This window comes from Zootoca vivipara, chromosome 6 (genome assembly GCF_965207765.1).
Source record: "Zootoca vivipara chromosome 6, rZooViv2.hap1.1, whole genome shotgun sequence".
Lineage (NCBI taxonomy): Eukaryota > Metazoa > Chordata > Lepidosauria > Squamata > Lacertidae > Zootoca > Zootoca vivipara.
The window spans coordinates 40465664-40479666 of NC_142589.1; the positions used below are offsets into that span (position 1 = coordinate 40465664).

Sequence of the window (14003 nt, forward strand, 5' to 3'; positions counted from 1 at the left end):
GCGCATGCGCGCGTGGCAAAACCTGGAAGTAAACACTTCCGGGTCTGCTGTGTTCGTAACCTGGAAAAACGCAACCCACAGCGGACGCAACATGAGGTATGACTGCATGTGAATCCAGATTATAAATATAGCAATGCAAGTGATGCCTCGGAAGATGTAAGATGGAGAGTGGAGTTTGGCGTCCCTGCAAAGGTAATACACGTTTCTTCATCGCTTGTTGCCTTGAAGCACTCTTTCCCACCACTACTCTCTTTTTTTAGGGTGAAGTGTACCCAAAGTGTGTCTGTGTATGATTACCACATACTTGGAAAAGTTCAAAATGTGGTTTGAACTAAGCAGTAATGAATAGTGAATTGTGAACTCACTGTCTGATAATTAGTATTTATTCAATTGGACACCCATAAGAAATTGCAGGAGGAGGGTGAAGGCAGTAGTGCAGTCATTTAATTAGACTCTGGACTTAAATGTGGGCCTTCCTTTTTAGATTAAAATTTGTATTACTTCACTTGCTTCAAAATGTGGCAAGTTAGCCCTGCTGCATTTACAGGTCCCTCTGTTCACTTTGGCAAGTGAGGCCCTGCACTTCTACCTTGATATTATTACATTTATAATTTACCTTTCCTCCAAGGAGCCCAAGGAAGTGCATGTAGTTCTCCTCCATGATTTATACTCACAACAACCCTGTGAGGTAGGTTAGACTGAGAGTTGGTGATTGGCCCAGTGTCATCCTGGGAGCTTTATGGCTAAGTGGGGATTTAAACCTTGGTCTCTCGGGTCTTGGTCGGACATGCTAACTAATACACAATACTTTCTTGTTTCATTGCAATGAATTGACTCCCATGATCACTTCAGTGCCTGAAGGCCACAGGTTTCTTCCATCCCGGAAGTGATGGGAGAAATGGGTTCAGAAAAAGCATGCCAAAGAGCTTCTGCTATTTTAACTACTCTCATAACAGCACTTTCTGCAAGAATAGAGAAGGGACCCTTTCCTGCCTGCCTCCTGCTCCCTGATTTAGCCACCCAGGATATTCTCACTGAATACTAAAACTGCTTCTCATACATTAACCTAGACATGCTTGCAATAGTCCTGTAAGGTAGGCCCATGGTATTAATATTAATCCGCACATTGTTTGAAGATGGCATTGGGTTGCATGAGGCTGAGAACTTGTGACTTGTCTAAGGCAATCCAATGGATTTGAATGGCTAAGATTGGAAGCAAAGATGTTTTGGCATATAACTTTTGCTACTCTATAATGCTATTGTTATATAATAAAGATGTGTTTGTACATTCACACAAATGTATGAGATGCTTGACCACTTATTTTGGTGCTGCGGACGACATTTCCCACATCTGAGTAAGAACTTTTAAATCAGGCTCTCACCCCTAGCCCATGCTGAAGTAAAGGGGTGGGGAGAGTTTAGCTATTTATTGCCTATGGTCTCTTACTCCCAATACTAGAAGCAACAATTGAGACTTGAACCCAGGACCATTCAGTTAAGTTGAGATGGCACCATAATTTCAGGACTGATCAAAGAAAGTTCACTTCATACAACACAAGCTTAATGTATGAAATTTATGGCCCCAGGGAGATGCTGAATGGCATCTAGCACAGATGTCTTTTAAAAGGTTTGGTCAAATAATGGAGGATAGATCTATGAAAAATTATTCACCCTAGCAGCTCAATGGGACCTCCATATTTAGAGGCATCATATCCAGTGTTAGCAACAGATTTGGGGTGGGCAAGAAGTCCTCAGGACTTCCTCCATTGCCATTATCACTGTTTCAGATTCACTTGGTGTTCTCCCTCTGGCCTAAATTCATACCAGTCCCCCACCCCCAAAAGGGCAAGACAAGTGCAGAATGCTGCTGTTTCTCATGTTGGAATCTCTGATATTGGAATCAGAGAGATGGAAGGGACTTTAAAAGTAATCTGGTCCAACCCCTTGCCAGTGCAGTCTGTTCTCTGCTTCAGTGTCTTGTTACTGCTTGCACGCTTGGAGGGGGTTAGGTAAACAGACAACAGCAACAAGGAGAAGGAGCGAAAGCAGAGTGCTCTGGAAGTTTGCACTGGTCTTCCTGCTGGGCTTTGTCTGTTGCTCAGTGAGCCCTGGGTATACCTGATAACTCTGAGATGCTGGGAGCAAGCAACAGGGGATGACTTATTTCTATAGTGCTTTTCTTAGAGCTTCTCAAGGGCACTGGAAATGTTAGACTACCTGGACCCTTTATTTGAGCCATCATAGGCATTCCTTATGTTCTTTATCTCGATGTCCTTTGAAACAGGACCATGTACCTCTAAGTATGAATGGGCGAAACTGAATACTTTGAGTTTCCTCCATTTCTTAATCTTTTCAGTTCTTCACATTTGTACATCAGTTTGCAATATCTATTTTTTTAAGTTCTCATGAAAATTCATTTTAGTATAAGTTTATTTTAATATAAACAATTGTATGCAGGTTTACTTAATATACTCATTTTTCCAAATCAAAATACAGTGCACAATTAAACTATGGAACTCGCTCCCATAGGAGGCAGTGATGGCCACCAACTTGGATAGCTTGAAAAGAGGATTGGACAAGTTCATGGAGGATGAGGCTATCAATGGCTGCTAGCCAGAATAGCTAGGCTCAGCCTCCGTGGTTCGAGGCAGTAATGCTTCTGAATACCAGTTGCTGAAAAATGCAAGTGGGGAGAGTGCTCTTGCGCTTGGGTTTCCCATTGGCAATTTGGTTAGCCACTGTAAGAACAGGATGCTGGTCTAGATGGACCTATGGCCTGATCCCGCAGGGCTCTTTTATGTTTTTAATTTTCTGTAATATAGTACATTTTATATGTTATTTTCACTAATATGTGCATTTTAATGCAGGCTGCATTCTAGTATACATATTTTTACACACATTGCTTGGCTGGAGAACTGCGTTGTAAAGTTCAAAGAAGTGCGAATTTTGAAGGATGGTTGTGTTTTGGGTCAAATGTTGTTTAAGAAAGTGCAAATTAGGTAGATTCATCTTTGAATGCAAAGTGAATCAAATTTTCCTCCATCCCTACTTCTGAGAAACTAAAAACTCTCAGGCATGCTTGCATCATTACATGTTTATATTTCCAAACGTGCCCATATAACCCAAATCATTCCAGATACAGTATGTAGATACATGCATATTAATTAGTAAGAGTGCAGGCAGGAGGGTGAACAGCACCTATAGGTTGCCCCAATTGCTTACATCTCACCTATGGCTTGTGCAGGGCAAATTTGTCCCATAAAAATGTATTGGGCAGCCACTGCTGGGAATGACTATTTCCTATGAGTGGAAGCACTGTGAGATGTGTGGTGGATATGCGACCTACTGGATTTAGGCCTTTGAGATCATTGGACAGGAGTGGGGAACCACTTTTGCACAGAGGGACAGATTCAAAAGTAGCCAACCTTTTTAGGCTACATTGACAGGTGGGTGGCTCTGCTCACCTGTCAGTTACCTTTGAGAATGCCCTCAAAGGCTCCTGATTGTTCCTTTTCAGTTGCAGCTTTACCTGTGTGATGCATGATGTCATATGACATCAGATGAGTGATAGGTGAGCCTAGCCCAGCAAATATGTTGTGGTGGCCAAATTTGGCCTGGTGGACCTAATTAGGCCTAGAGAGTTTCAGTTTAAGTTTCAGTTAAAGGTTCTCTAGACCAGGCATACCCAAACTCGGCCCTCCAGATGTTTTGGGACTACAACTCCCATCATCCCTAGCTAACAGGACCAGTGGTTAGGGATGATGGGAATTGTAGTCTAAAAACATCTGGAGGGCCGAGTTTGCCTGGCATAACTATTTCTTCTTCTTTGGCGATCACTCGTAGCCGAATAAGATTGTCTTCCATAAACACGGTTTTAACAATGGGTCCATAAGTGACCGTGGAGGCCAATTCTGGATCCACACGTCCTTCCACAGTGCGGACATTGGTTTCCAGGTGGAAGTTGATCACGGTGTGGATTTGCCAAGCATGCCTTTCTCTTAGCACGTTTCTGCATTGCATCCTGAGATCGAGTTTCTTCAAAGCCCATGACACCTTTGATAAAGGCTGTTCTCCAACTGGAGCGCTCGCAGGCCAGGGTTTCCCAGTTGTCAGTGTTTATACTACATTTTTAAAGATTTGCCTTGAGACAGTCTTTAAACCTCTTTTGTTGACCACCAGCATTACACTTTCCATTTTTAAGTTCGGAATAGAGTAGTTGCTTTGGAAGACGATCATCAGGCATCCACACAACATGACCAGTCCAACAAAGTTGATGTTGAAGAATCATTGCTTCAACACTGGTGATCTTTGCTTCTTCCAGTACACTGATATTAGTTCGCCTGTCTTCCCAAGTGATGTGTAAAAATTTTCGGAGACACTGCTGATGGAATCTTCTGAGGAGTTGGAGATGGCGTTTATAAGTGGTCCATGTTTCACAAGCATATAGTAAGGTTGGTAGTACAATAGCTTTGTAAACAAGCATTTTGGTTTCCCTGTGAATGTCCCGGTCCTCGAACACTCTGCACTTCAATTGGGAGAAAGCCGCACTCGCAGAGCTCAGGCGATGCTGGATTTTGGCATCAATGTTGGCCCTTGTGGAAAGTAACTGCCTAGGTAGGAAAACTGATCAACATTTTCCAACGTTACACCACTGAGTTGGATTTGTGGCACTGCAGAGGGGTTATTTTGTACTTGTTGGTGCAGCACTTTGGTTTTTTGGATGTTGAGTGATAGGCCAAGCTTTTCGTAAGCTTCTGCAAAACTGTTTAGTATAGAAGTCACTGACATTGCTTCAGGAAGGCCTGAAATAATCACATATTCTTCCCTGGCTGCCCTTTGCTTGATTTTCACCTTCTTTTGTTGAAGGGTGATACAGAGATCCCAAGACTGCTGTATTATTATTTTGTTAAGCCCAGCAAATGTACTGCAATCCCCTTAAATGTTCTTTGTGGAGACATTTTCTCCAAACCAGGTTGTTTACATTTTGGATATGCCCTCTATATGCAATAATCAGTAGAAATGCTCATATCATTTTGACCACTAGAAACAAAAGGGCTAGGTTGTGCTCAGGTGAGAGGAGTAAATGTCAGAAGGGGTGTGGTGATGAGAGACCACCCACCAAAACATCACTATACATACATGTGACAAACTAAAGCACAAAAATGTGCTAACCAGCTTCCAAAGCAGCAGCAGCAGTGGCTGCTGATGTGAAACAGGTTGTTTTTACTTATCAGCAGTAAGGGAAATTCAGGATTGAATGTGTAAAAAGGAAAAGTACAGACTAGTGTTTTATGATGATGTTGTGTGCATGCTGTGTAAAATTTGTGTGTATGAGTAGCACCGATTCCACAATAAATTCCCATCTGGAAACATCCAAGCATTCTAGTTAACAGGAATCCTGCAATTTGAGATAGTTCTTAAGCTTGTTAAATCTGCCACAAAAAATCACCAATGCAGACAATGTTCACTTGCATATGTTAATTTCCTAAAATGTGTGCCAAATTAAAACAGCCCAGCATTAAAATTGAATTTTAAAATGAACATTCTTGGAATCCAAGAAGCCCTTTTAGGCTGGCCATTCAGAAGACAACCCCAATGTAGACCAGAGTGTGTTGTGTAATTTCAGGGAGGCTCAAATTGGCTTTAAACTTTGGAAAACAGCCAAAGCCTGTGCTTGCTTTCCCCCCTTCAAAAACCATAAAAATATGTGTTCCCAGGGCCACAAAAAATTCCCCAGCATCCTCTGCAGATATATATTGGTGTGCCAAATGATTTGGAGTTCTGCACCCTGGTAATTCTGCCAGTACTGATACACAATTGCATTTATACATGTATGTATGCGCGCGCACACAAGAGCATTTTTTTTAGCTGTGATTCCTGCATTGCAGGGGTTGGAGTAGATGACCCTTGGAGTCCCTTCCAACTCTACAATTCTATTATCCACTGAAGTACAGCTCTTACTTTCTAACAGGAGTGTTTGTTTATATTTTCATGTTCTCTCTTGATGTATTCTGAAGTAGGCAGTATTCAAGTCCTTGTGCTTTTCAGGTTACAATTGTTCAAATGTGCCTGATCAGGGAACATCACCACTATTCTCTTTTTGTATAATGAGAGAACGACCGCTGTATAGAGAATTTTAAAGGGTCCTATTTCAAAGAAGGAAAGTGGATGCAATCTCCATGCTGAAGATACTGTATAGATATATTTCTCTTCAGTTTTATCACTCCCATTCCCATAAATAACAACAACACAGGAGGGGTTCCCTGCTTTGCTAGGACCCTCCCTATTCTTTAGTTTAATTACTGTAATGCTTAACCTGACCTTGTGCCAAGCTGTGGGTTGCTTAGCTAGCACTGTAACTATCTTTCCAGAAGTAGACACAGGAAAGCGTAGGATGGCTTCAGTTACTGTGTAGTGGTGGTATCATGTGATCTACTTGCCTCTTTCAATCCCCACTTTCCTTGGCTTATTATCCGCATGTCCCGTCCCCATCCCCCCGTCCCCCACACTGGTTAGGCCACTGTCCATGAAAAACTGGTGCTAATTGCAAGTCTTTGTACTTCCCTGTTTAGGGAAGTTTTTAATGTTTGATATTTTATCGCTTTTTTATTCTTTTGTTTACAATTGTTCAAATTATTATTATTATTATTATTATTATTATTATTATTATTATTATTACCACTACTACTTCGGTACTACTACTATTACTATTATTACTAATGCACATATAGAGGCCTCCTCATTTATTACTTGCTACGTAGCTTCCATTACTTGCCCTGATGTTACAGTGCTTAGAAATAATTTACTTCCTTTATTGTGAACACTTCAAAATCTGTCCCACACTCCAGGGTTACTTCTCTTGAAGGGTGTGTGGCTTGCAGAGTTGTGAATATAAGAGGGAGGCAAATGGTCTAAGGCAGTGGTGGCCAAACTTGGCCCTCTAGCTGTTTTGGGACTACAATTCCCATCATCCCTGACCACTGGTCCTGTTAGCTAGGGATGATGGGAGTTGTAGTCCCCAAACACCTAGAGGGCCAAGCTTGGCCATCACTGTTCTAAGGGATAACTTGAGACTCATATACTGCCTCTGGGGAGACCTCGTGCTAGGTGCATTCCCAAAACCAAGTGTAGGATCAACAGTTACTGTCATTAACTGGATCCATCATTGTGTGTGGAGTCTTGGAGAGACTGCTTTCCTCACATGAACATATCCTGCTTGGATTCTACTCTATATTCTATAGGTGTGTAAGGAAGGAGATTTTCTGATTTTTTGAGCATACACCATGTTCTAAATCAGAGTCTTCTTAGCTAAAGGGTTCATGCAGCAAGGAAGCTAAAGCAGAATTTGGGAGTAGATTGTATATTCATGTCCAATAGGAGTTGTGTCCTTTGGCCTGATTCTCGATGATTAAATAAGAACATTAGATGCATAAAAGCATGGGCTGGAGAATTAACCAAGTTTCTAAAATGCCTTCATACTTCTCAGATTTCAGTTTATATCATCTGGGTTTCAATAGCATATTCTGCAACCCTACTGTGGCGTATATAATCTGCACTTTTAAAGTGTGAGGACTGGATTACATTTAGGGTATGTTGTATTACCTCTTTTGTAGCTCCATAATCCAATCTGTAAGAGAGAGGTTGCTTCCAGGGTTGTTGAAAGGTTCAGAACACTGGTCAAATTTACAGAAAGCTGATTTGATGTCTGGAAATAGTAATGGCAAGATAATAAAAAAGTGGTAGTGTTTGCACTGTTCTGGGCAAAACTAAAAATGTATATGGAATTCTATGTCATACACTATGGTCACTTTTAGAGACCTGTCTTCTTTATGTCCATTTCCATCTTCTACAGGAAAGTCCCTCTAATATTAATGAAGCATAAATTCAGTTGCTACTAATTTGTTTTATTGATTTCAGTGGGACTTGAGTGGGACTAACATTCTCTAAATTTGGGCTCGTGTATTTAGTTCTGGGGATTAGTTATGTGTTTCCATACAGATTTACATGGAGTCCATTTTGCAACAAGTGGCTTTTTAATCAATTGTTTTGTTTTTGTAATGGTTTATGGTTGAAACAAACTTTGATTTGTTTTATTTATTTACTGTAGAGACCCACCACCCTTGGTTCAGCCAGTCCCAGCCCTTGACCGAACACATGAGCTTTATATTGTGCTTCCTAAACTGTTCCCAGCACTAACTACCAACAAATTGGCAAAGTACCTAGAAAGCTTCCACAGTCCAACCCCCTCATTTCGAAACCACTCCATCTGCTGTGAATATGGGCTGTGTGAATCTCTATGTAGCTTAATGTGACTGATTGTTAAAGCATGTGCACAGCACATAACTCGACCCTTACATTGTTAACTGTGCTGCTGCTGCAGCAGTACGTTTCTGAGCACAATTCAAAGTGTTGGTGTTGACCTTTAAAGACCTAAACGGCTTTGGTCCAGTATACCTGAAGGAGTGTCTCCACCCCCATCGTTCTGCCCGTACACTGAGGTCCAGTGCCAAAGGCCTTCTGGCAGTTCCCTTGCTGAGAGAAGCCAAGTTACTGGGAACCAGGCAGAGGGCCTTCTTGGTAGTGGCACCCGCCCTGTGGAACACCCTCCCACCAGATGTCAAAGAGAAAAACAACTACCAGACTTTTAGAAGACATCTGAAGGCAGCCCTATTTAGGGAAGCTTTTAATGTTTAGCAGACTATTGTATTTTAATATTTTGTTGGAAGCTACCCAGCCAGATGGGCGGGATAAAAATAATAAATTATTATTATTATATATTATTTCCAGCAGCTTCGCAATGCTATAATAAATGTGTCTAGAGACTTGGGACCTGTCATGCTAAAGCAGCATTAAAATACCCTTCTTATATAGTTTTTCTATATTTGACTAATGTCTAAAAACAAGATTTACTGGTATAGTTGGAACAAAATAATATTAATGGCTGTTAATCAGAACTGGATGAAGAGGTGATGAGGTTCAATATTATTAGTTAAGAAAAAGATGCCATCATGCCTAATAAAGGTAATGTGAGGCATGACTCCTACTGGTACACCAGCCCTTATCACCCTTTCTCCTTTTTTCTGTTTCTTCTGAAAGAAAACTGGATTCTCCTCTTATTAGAATCCTGCGCTTGGTGCTTGCCGCCATTTTTTTCTCCAAATGTAAAGTATACAGTAAACTGGTTTTCTATTAAATGTGTTTTGAAAACAATTCTGTTTTCCTTTTTTACATTCAGTCTAGAAATTCATTCTGATATCATGCATTAAGTTTGGCCTTTACTGCTGGTGTACACAACAATCATGGTCTAGAAAGTTAGAGGAGGGTTGGACCTAAGATGCAAGGACCCTGCTCTAGCACAGAAAGAGAGGCAGTTTAATGGTTCCCCACCATGCTCACACCCATTTGGCTTTCTAGGCCTCTTGGTAACCTGTGATGATGGGAAGAGAGGCAGTTTAGGGGTTACCAAGAATTATGATCTGTCTCTACTTTGTCCACTGTGTTGCAAGATTTCCATGTTTGGAAGGTGAATCATGATCAAGACTGCAAACTGGCCTTTCTTAGAAGGTCAGCCAGACAGCACAGTGCACAAAGCAGGGAGCAAAATCTTTGTTTTCTGATGAGTTTGCCATGGCTGAGTCATGCCTGCTTATGAGCTGAAGGTGACTGTAAACCCAAGTGTTAAATACCTGAGCAACAGGTTTTTCTGTAGAGGAGCCAAATCCTAAAGAAAGATATCAGAGAATAACCAGGAGGCAAGAACCCTAGAAAGGTATCTGTCACAAGCAAGAAAGAGTGCATCCTCACTGCACGTATTTGTTGTGTAACATGGTACAAGTACTAACAACAGTGCTAGGATTTATGTGCCCTGATCATATTTGTGTAATGTGATATGATGTGAAGTTTCAGTTAAAGGTTCTCTAGACCAGGCATCCCCAAACTCGGCCCTCCAGATGTTTTGGGACTACAACTCCCACCATCCCTAGCTAACAGGACCAGTGGTCAGGGATGATGGGAATTGTAGTCCCAGAACATCTGGAGGGCCGAGTTTGGGGATGCCTGCTCTAGACCCAAACAGTATTTATTGCTTGAACAGCTGACCAGACAAAATAGCTGATTTCCACCCTCTGAATCTGCAGTATAAACAAGGAGAACAGAGTAAAGAGCCTGTACTGTATGGTGGTGGTGGTGGATTATTTTCCAATTTCATACTCCCATTTCTTATTTCTCCTGCCTGTCGCTCTGACTGTGGCACTTGCTCCTAGGTGCAGCCTCCTGTGCGTGAGAATGATGAAGACAGAAGCATTGCTAGGCTGGATGAAGGGCTAGATGAGTTTTTCACAAAGAAGGTGATTCATGAGCATTTACAGTAAGTGAAGGCTTTTCCTCAGCCCAGTCGTTACCAGTGAACAAAATCTAGATGGTGGGGCATTTCTGCACCATGGGGTAGCAGTCAGGGAGCCAGCCCATGTTGCTATAGGCAAATATTATAACAATGATAAAAAGTTTTAATGCGATTTGTTAACAATTTTCACAGCAGGCAGAACTATTGGGTAATTTTTTGCATGAAGAATTGGATTGTTTTGCATGAAGAATACATTCAGTGCTGAAATGGAGCACAAATGCTGTTTCCTAACATGGAGTGGTACTGCTATCTAATGCTATTTAAGGAGCCAATGCTTTCCCAAGCAGAGTAGCTTCCACTGGCACTATTGTATTGGCAGTTAACTTCCTGTGGTTCTTTTGATGTTGGGAAGCATTGCTATCTTCAACCTGCGCAGACAAAGGATTTGTCATTTTCTGTCACAGAGTGGGTAATTATGCTGGCATTTGACTGGTTCTTCCCTCATGTAATACACTGAGTTCATTGTGGGCATATTTGTACCAAGGGTGCCCTATTCACAAAAATTTACTAGGATTCCAATATGTCAATATGAGTGCAAGTCCTCAAGTAATTCTATCATTATTTCTTGTCTGGTTGCAGGGCTGCGTCATTGGAATCCTGCCTGGCACCAGCCACGCCAACACCACCTGGTTCTCGGACCTTGAAAAAGAAAATTGGACACTTCTTTGCCTTCAAGAAGCCAAAGTCAAGCCGGGGTTCCAGGCCAGAGAAAGAATCTGAGGGTAGTCCCTCAGCAACGAGGGGCAGGAAACTGATGCTTAGTGACATTTTAAGGGCCCCCAGCAAAGCCAGCGAGCCAACAAAAGCACTAAGCAAGTCTGAGGAAGGAGGGCTGGCTTTGGAGAGCAGAGGTTACCTGGAGCAAAGCCAAACTCCAGACAGTGCTCGAAGGGCCAGGCCAAAATACTCCAGGGAGGGGAAGTCCCAGTCCCTGATTCTTCTGTCAGGTGAAGATGAAGAGGGTCTTGGTGTGAGACATGAGAAGGTAAGTCTTTTCTGTCTCATGTGTGGCTCAGTATTTATTTATTTAATTAATGTATCTTATTTGCACCATGGAACTCAAGGTGGCATACATGGAATTCCCAGTCTCTTATACACTGACCAGACCCAGACCTCCTTAGTTTCAGCAAGACTGTCTATGGGACATGTCATGTGATGTATCTGGTCTTTTAAAGTCAATGTGAACATTCAGTTTAGCCCTAAGATGGAAAATGGTGAGTCCTATATTAGAGATGACTGGTCGCACACCTTTGCTAGGAAGAAGGAAAAACAGTTTTCTGTGGTTCTCTTCACAGACCAACTGTCAAGATATCTTCAGAGGATGTATTTTGAAGAACACATGCTTCTAGTTGTGTTCATGTGTCAAGAAAGGGAAGCATCCTGTAGTTGTTGACTACTTCGTAGTGAGGGGGATGTTGTCTATTTTATCTCCCTGCCTGCTCAAACCCAGGGAGACAGGTGACTGTCAAGAAGCAGCTGTACAAGTTCTTTGTCATCACAGCAATGATTGCTGTAGGGTGGAAATATGGATCTTACTGAAATTTCAGCTGTGGGAATGGGACTGGATACTCTGTTACTAACTACTGGACTGTTTGGGTGAGTGTGAAGAGCAGGTGGTGGCTTGTGCAAGGCACCTGGTATAAAGCTAGCTTGCCTGACTGTCCTGGCAGTATCCAGATAAATAACCTCAGAAAGGACCCCCACCCCTGGTTCACACAAAGTGTAAGGTTTAGCAACACAGGCAAGCTAGGATGCACAGGTAAAGCTCCCAGTCTGTTTTGCTGAAGTAGTAAGTGGCATTGCAGCCCAGATTTGTCATATGTTTTGTCCTATAGAAGAGGCCCTTTGAGAAGAGTGATGATGAACTGCCCAGCTCCTTTGAACAACGTGTCCATGTCATGCTGCATCGGATTGGTGTCACTAAGGTGTTATCCTCTGAAGGTAAAAAGAAACAGGTGAGGACAATGCTGCTTTTGGTGGTGGGTCTTTTAGCAGTACTGTAATAGTGATTTTTTGAATTGCTTGAGACAGGCATCCTCCTTTGGGAGAAGCTAAAAGTGTAATGACAGCTAAGGAATAAAATGTGTTCTGAGCAGATTGTTTTCTTTGCCTGCTTTGATTAGTTTAATTTTAAATAAAACACTGTCCTTAATTGCAGCCCATTTTTGCCTTAAATGGAAAAATAACTCAGGCTACAATTCTGTACACACATACCTGGGGGTAATAAGCCCTACTGAATACAGTGGAATGTACTTGTAAATATGCATAGGATGCATAGTTAGTGTGAGTCTGTAATGCCAACAAAAGTAGTCTCTATGGAAAGAAATGCACATCCCAAATGATCTGCTGTTTTTTGCTTAATGGGCTTGCTCATGCACATCAGAGTCTCTTCAGTAGTGGGAGTTACTGGATAGATGTTCCTCTCTTTTGGCAAAAATCCAGATTGTGTTGCCTTTTAATCCATTCCATCTCCAAGATATGGTTCAATCCCTGGTATCTGATGGACACTTAAGTGATTGTAGTGGGATATTCCATTGCTCATGAGAACAATAGTACGGTATTACAAAATTGCATGTAAACTGACCATTACTGGCACCCTCCTTCCCATATCCACTGGGGCCTAGCCCAATAGCATCCTAATTCTTACTTCAGTCAAACTGAGATCCTCTCCATTTTGTGCCAAGTTGTAGGATTTCCTTTTCCTTGCCTTTCTCGTGTAGGCTACTCTAGAAACAGTGTTTTCCAGAAAGGATTATCCCCTGAGAGTTTTTCTTTGCATTCTTTTGCAGAGCAAAGATGGGGAGATTAAGAAAGCTGGTTCTGATGGTGAGTAGCAGCTGACTCTACTTCTCCCTTGCTCCTAGTATTCACTATGCTACTTTGCTTGAGCAGTCCATACCTTGTCCTTTCTGTAGGACAAGAAAAGTGTTTCAAATTTCTAGATCCTCAAATCAACGCCTTAACATCAGTTTGGAGTTGCAGAGTGTGTGTGATCCAACCCTGGAATCCAAAATACTGTACTGTGTTCCCAAGAACTTGTACCCACTTAGTGCTCCTATCACTACACCACATCAAAAACCTGCTCTTGAAACTCCCCTAGCTTCATAAACGGGTTGCTGTGTGAAAATCACAGGTGCAAAGCCCCCTTGGGCATGTGGAATTAAGGAGCACACAAAAGAGACCCCTGGAAATCTATCCAGTTTTAACAGCAAGCATTTCAATGCGTCAGTTTAGAAAGCGAAGCAGAGAGAAAACTGCAAACGCTTGCCCTCTGATTGTGCACTGAGCATTGATGACATCTACTGGACTTGAAAGGGAAATAATATTCTTGAGAAAACACAGAACTCATGCCCATGGCATCTTTCCACCCACTCATTGCTCGTTGCTTTCTTTGTTAAAGGGAAACCAACAATACCACTGCTTTGTTTGTTACAACTTCTTCATTGAAGTGCTCTCTGTAAACTTTAGAAAATCTGAGGAAAGCTAGCTACAGCCAAAAATGCTGTTTTCACTGATTCAGCAAGATCATATTGGGAACCAACATGTTGCAATTCAGTTTTTTATAAATGTTTTTCTTAAAAGATTTTCCATAAGTAACAAG

General features: G+C 41.8%; 1 protein-coding gene across 1 annotated transcript in view; it reads left to right on the forward strand.

Moving 5' to 3' along the window:
• Nucleotides 1-14003, forward strand: part of CARMIL2 (capping protein regulator and myosin 1 linker 2) — a 72004-nt gene that overhangs the window by 50512 nt on the left and 7489 nt on the right. Inside the window, exons 32-35 of the mRNA XM_035118562.3 lie at nucleotides 10263-10366; nucleotides 10982-11387; nucleotides 12238-12357; nucleotides 13192-13228. Coding sequence (XP_034974453.3) covers nucleotides 10263-10366; nucleotides 10982-11387; nucleotides 12238-12357; nucleotides 13192-13228 — 667 coding nt within the window. The remainder of the gene's footprint in view (nucleotides 1-10262; nucleotides 10367-10981; nucleotides 11388-12237; nucleotides 12358-13191; nucleotides 13229-14003) is intronic.